We start from the raw sequence: 5594 nt of genomic DNA, 5'->3' as shown, positions 1-5594 counted from the left end.
GGGGTCTCGGGGTCTCGGGGTCTCGGGGTCTCATAATAATAATAAATTAATTAAAAAAAAAAAGTCAGTGGCCTGCCTGTGAACGCCAGCTCGTCTTACAGTTTGTAAACCAAGAGGCAAAGCCAACAATAAAAGGATATAGCCTGGTTCCTCAGGTCGGATGCTGTACCCCTCCTCATCAAGCTCAGGTGAATTCTGAATAGGGCACATAAAACCCAAAAGAATTAGGAATGCTCATTCTGTTCCAGGAAAGCTGGAGCAGCTGTTTTCTCCTGCAGGAAGCGACATCCAGCAAAGCCCTGTGCAGCCCAAGCCCCCTGGTAGCCCTTGGGGCTGCATGGAGCAAACGGCACCAATGTTCTGGCACAGCACCTGCTGGGGCATTTATCAGGGGCTGAGCACCCAGCCTTGCTGCAGACCAATTTCTGCAGTGCTTAATTTTCACAGGTAAGATTTTGCAATGCTCAGTTTTTGCGGAAAATTTTTTTGCAATGCTTGGTTGTTATTCAGGGTTTTCTCCAGGTAACTGCGACATGCTGCAGGCCCGGGCAGCGCTCTCCTCACCTGCAGGGTGGGTGCTGGGCACCGGAGCCACCTGGTTTCTGGGCATTTTTATGCTATTTAATTAACATGCAGATACAAAATACGTATCTGGACACAACTAACGCTTGGACATCACCCAAAATGGCCACGGCCACCCAGAAAGCCGAAATGGCAGCATGGGAGCGCAGCCCGAGTACCCCATCGGGAGCCATGTGAGTGCTGGATGGAGGGGAGGCTCCTTGGGACACTTACGTATCTGTCCCAGTCGATCTCTGCATAAAATCCATTTGGGGCTCCATTCGTTTTCTTCTGTAACACATTGGAAAACAAAATTTCCAAGTTTTAAACTAAGGAAATGAGAAGAACACAGAATGCCTTATACGCGTGCATCGACACGGCTGGGATGCCACTGGGTATCACAAGAGACAGGTGGACCCCACAGCTGCCTGTGCAGGCACTGCAGAGCACTGCTCTGCACATGCACGTCAGTGATACACGACAGTATTTCCCATTTCTAGAAGGTCTTCCACACCAGAGAGCCAAAAGGCTTTTTTTTTTTTTTTTGAACATTCATTAGCTGAACATATAACATTTCTCAAGGAAGAGAAATGAAATGGCCATTTCTCCGTGTGCTGGGGTGTTCTAGCCCATAGGGAGACCTGGCGGCAGCGGGGACTCCTGATACCCATCAAGCACAGGTAGCACCACTGTTTATCGGGAGATAAACACCTTCCCCAGAACACGCTGAAAGAAGGATTTGGTTTCTGTTACTCAGTAGCCAAACCGCCCGCAGAGCAAGCCAGGTGTCATTGCTTCACTGTGTGGTGAAGCTGGGTTGCAGCAGTGAGAGATGTCTGGGCTAACCCAGCTGGGATGCAGCGTTAGTGCACATCACAACACACCAACACACACACACACACAAGTTATTGCTGCTTCAGACCAAGGAGGGTCTGGTTTGGAAGGAGGCTTTGGGCATCTGTCACCTGCGGTTCCTTTTGCTGGTCTGTTCTGGGCATCCAAAAAACACCCAAACCTCCCGCTGGCCACCACAGCCAGTAAGCAGTGCTACAAGGCCAGCTCAGGGACTGAAGTTAGGCTGGGTTCTCAATTTTGGGCACCTAAATTAGGTAATCCAGTTCCCTTCAGCTGCCAGAGGTAGCACCCCCCACCCCAGCACCCTGCCAAGGGTCTAATGCAATGCATCATCCCAGGGCAGCAGCAGCAGCACGGGGGCTGGATCAGGCCACCAGCACCCTCGCCCTCCACATTTCACCTGACAGTCCTGACAGTGCTGCCCAAGAACGGAGTAGCCTGGTTAAAGGTACAAGGGTGAAAAATCAGACGCTGGATGCAGTTATGCGGGACTTCTACTTTTCCCCCAGTCCATTTGTATTTAACCCCATTTCTATTCAACTCATACATCCACCTGACTGAACCTAAAAGGTATTTTCCTATATTCTGGATTTCAAAATAAAAATTACTCACTGTTTTTAACAACCCTTTCGTAGCTGTAAACCGAGCTCTGTTTTCCTTACCGAATTTTTTTTTCCTCCTTCACGCACACTCTCGGGTTTGCTATTGCAAGGTGGCTCATTGGGATGAGTGCTGGGCAGCTGGAAGGGATTGGGGTTTGGCAGAAAAAGGGTTAAAGTATCGGGTGGTTTGTTGGTTTTCTGGGTTTTTTAAACACACAAAAATAAGTTAAAAGGAATTAGCAAGCACACTGCACAGTTTTATACGAAAAGGAGGGCTCAGCTGTGGCTCCATTAGGAGTAAGCATGGTTTTTACTGGGGGCAGGTAACAGGGCTCTATTCAGCAGTCAGAGGATTTGCCTCTTGGCCACTCCAGCGGCTGCAAATGTTATGGTGAGAACATGTTGTAGGAGGAAAAATTATACTAAGTGTTTTCATCCTCCAATTCCCCTGCCTCGAATACATTCAGTGGCTTCATTATACCCCCCCAAAAATTGCATTTCTGCATCCTTCAGCTTGCTGGAGCACTGGAGACCTTGTCCTGCCCTGCACCAAGCTTAAACAACAAGCCACCTGGAAAATCAAGAAATAGGAGCCTGATTGAGAGGGCACCCGAGCTTACCCAAGGTCCCTGCGCCCATACCTGGCAAGAAAAGGCTGCCCACAGCACTTCTGCTGGTGGAGGCAGTGGCTCCAGGCTGATCCTTGCATTTTATTTATTTATTACTGCTGAATAGAGCCTTGGTTAAAGCGCTACCTGAGCTGCAGACTCTTTTTTTCAATTGCTATTTCTTAAGAAGTGGCTTACGAACACAGGGCGAGCCCAAAGCCAAGGATCTTGGGTCAGATGTGAAAAAAAAGTGATCTCTCTAAAGGAGCAATTTGGCACCGCAATTTTTGTATGGCTTTGTAAGACACCCCAGCACCACTGTCCCTGCCGAGCCTCCCAAGGGTGTCTCATTTTTATTTTAAGGTGAGCTTCTAACATCTGAATTTGCTCAAGAAATAATGACCAGCACAGTCCCAGTCTGAACCCAACATACTTATTTGGAAACTTGAAATCAAACAGCTAAAGGAGACATGGTCCGTCTGCTACCAGATCTAGCAGGGGCATTTCTATCTAACACCATAAATAAAAGCAGCAATAATTCAAAAACAAGTATCTCCTTATTCTCACTTTAATATAGAAAATAAAAATGGGTATTGGAAACAGCTGTTCTGGCAATTTTCCCTTAACTCATTATACAGCAAATCTGGCCCAAGCCAATTAGTGGGAGTAGAAAGGAGGATGCGGAGCTGGGGGTTTTAGCAGGACACCTGGTCCCTTTGCCCACAGCACTCATCAGGTGTTTCTGTACTGTTATTTTCTTTATGTTAATTTTGTAGAAAACCTGGGATATGTCATTATTTTAAACAGATAGCTTCTTACTGAAATTTATTTTCTATATTAAACAGAAAGGAAAAGACGGTTCACAAAATGCTGATGGTGGCTGATGGAGGAATTAGTATTTAAGGGGCCACAGCAGGAGAGGAAAGCAGGACTGGGGTCTGTGCAATACTTACAATGCCGTCCCTGTCTGGTGACCCTCTGCAAAGAACAGAAAGAAACGCAGCCGTATTAGCTCCCAAACTGCACCATCGCCTGATTAACTTGTGGAAATAGTTTTCTTAATGAATCCACAGCAGCAATGGTTTTAAGTATGAAGTTGTCAGCAAATCTGAATTACCTGCCACAAGCTCGTGAAACCCACACAACGCTCTCAGTACCATTGCTCTCATGTTATCACATAACAAATTTTATATTTACTAATAAATAAAGTGCTCCTGCCTATGATTGCACTCTCCCTGCTGAGGAGCTGGGCTGGCTCCTCCTTGCACCCATCCCACAGCCACAGCCCTACCCTGGGTGTGCATCCTCTTGCAGAGAACAATAAAAATTACATATAGAGTAATTTAGAGATTTTTCTTCTGCCAGAAGCACAATCACTTCTCTTTTGAATGGATTTGGAAATTGATGAGACTCCTCAGGGATCCTAATCCCCAACAGCTTATGGGATTTGGACCTCGGTCACAGCAAACGGAGTGGCAGGCTCAGCAGCCGTATTTAAACATTGTCTAAGGATGCTAAGTTATTTAGTGAAAAGACAAATATGTTTATGAAAACCAGACTGGCTTCTCCACCTCCCACACGCTCCCGAGTTTTATGCGTTGCCAGAGATTTGTCTCAAATTAATGTCTGACTCAGGGCATCATCAAAACCCTGCAGGGAGCTGCTGCCCGCCCAGCTCTGGTTTAACAGAGAATAATGCCTTCCACTGAACTTCTCCAATTCATACACATCTGCCTCCCCTCTTATCACACATTTAATCTCTTTGCACAAATGTTTCTGAAATTTTTTTTTTTAAAGTAGATCCTCTCTGCTTCCATATTTCCCCTACGTGCAGGGAATGTCACCTCCTGCTCATCTCCCCAAAGCCCAGCCAGAAACAGCTGGGGAGACCCTCAGCTGGTGGAGGGAAGGGGGTGGTAGATCCTTCACCACTGCGCTGCAGCTCCAGCGCACCCCACATCTCCCCGGAAGCCAGGCAGCAGCTCTGGAGACCCCACACCGCGGTGCCCACCACCGGGTCCTGGAGGTGCGGTGGCCCAGCCATGGCAGGGCGTGACCAGAGGGTCTGTCTGAACCCGCTGCCCCTCGCCGCTCCTCCCAGCCCCGCGCTGGCTGCCAACGGGGCATTTGGAGAGTGCTCAAAGCCATTCAGGGCGATGACCGCGACATGACCCCGCGACGTGCTAATCACTGCTGCTTGCTAATTGCAGCATCTCCCCCACAGTGGCCTTTCCACAAGCTCGTTACCATCACAAGTGCCCCTGGATTCGTTATCTCCCTGTGCCACCAGCTTCCTCAGCCTCTAGGAAGAGCAGGCTGCTGCAAGCAAGCGTGGAAATCATGGTGCTGGCTAAAGGCAGGACCTAGACATGGCTCCATTCATTTTCCATGAGCAGAAGAGGAAGATGCGAAGCAGCCTGTTTCCTGCCCATCCTTCTGATAAATTATAAATGAAGCTGTACACAGCTGGAGCAGGAGTTCCTGGCTGTTCCTCAGCCTGCCTGGCTGGTGGATGGACAGCCACTATTCCTGGTGACAAGCCCCCTTCTGCCAGCAGGACAACAGCTTGGTGCTGCACAGCCCTCTTGGGATACGTTCCATGTCCCCCCATATTTTTGAGCCCCCTTTTGCAGCAGGCAAAGCCCTGCAGATGCCAGTGCAGCTGGGCTTGCCGTGGCCCCAGGAGCGTGGCCAGACGTGCAGAGCTGCAACAGCTGTCCCTTTGCACGGGAAGCCTCACCAACCGCCGCTGAGATACAAAATAGCTCAGGAAAACAAGTTAAAAAAAAAGAAAAAACCCGTAGGATTTCTACTGTGCCAGACATTAAGCACCTAGACGATGCTGCAGGTGCGGGAATGGGGCTCCCTGCTGCCTTTCCTCCACATCATCCCCAGCACACAGGCTGGACAGGCTCCTCTACCATGCTGCTTTGTGACATTCCCCTCCCCCCCCCCCAAAAAAGCACCA

At 48.9% G+C, this 5594-nt stretch overlaps 1 protein-coding gene across 1 annotated transcript in view; it reads right to left on the bottom strand.

The window, feature by feature from the left end:
- The window catches only part of SGIP1 (SH3 domain GRB2 like endophilin interacting protein 1), a 41500-nt gene that overhangs the window by 32309 nt on the left and 3597 nt on the right, over window positions 1–5594 (bottom strand). The window contains exons 3-6 of the mRNA XM_019471909.1: window positions 3580–3604; window positions 2079–2156; window positions 796–852; window positions 141–195 (exon numbers count right to left, since the gene is read on the bottom strand). Coding sequence (XP_019327454.1) covers window positions 141–195; window positions 796–852; window positions 2079–2156; window positions 3580–3604 — 215 coding nt within the window. The remainder of the gene's footprint in view (window positions 1–140; window positions 196–795; window positions 853–2078; window positions 2157–3579; window positions 3605–5594) is intronic.

This window comes from Aptenodytes forsteri, unplaced genomic scaffold (assembly GCF_000699145.1).
Source record: "Aptenodytes forsteri isolate BGI_AS27 unplaced genomic scaffold, ASM69914v1 Scaffold290, whole genome shotgun sequence".
NCBI classification, from domain to species: Eukaryota; Metazoa; Chordata; class Aves; order Sphenisciformes; family Spheniscidae; genus Aptenodytes; species Aptenodytes forsteri.
The sequence above is the reverse complement of the archived record's forward strand: the minus strand, read 5'-3'. Positions and strand labels throughout refer to the sequence as shown.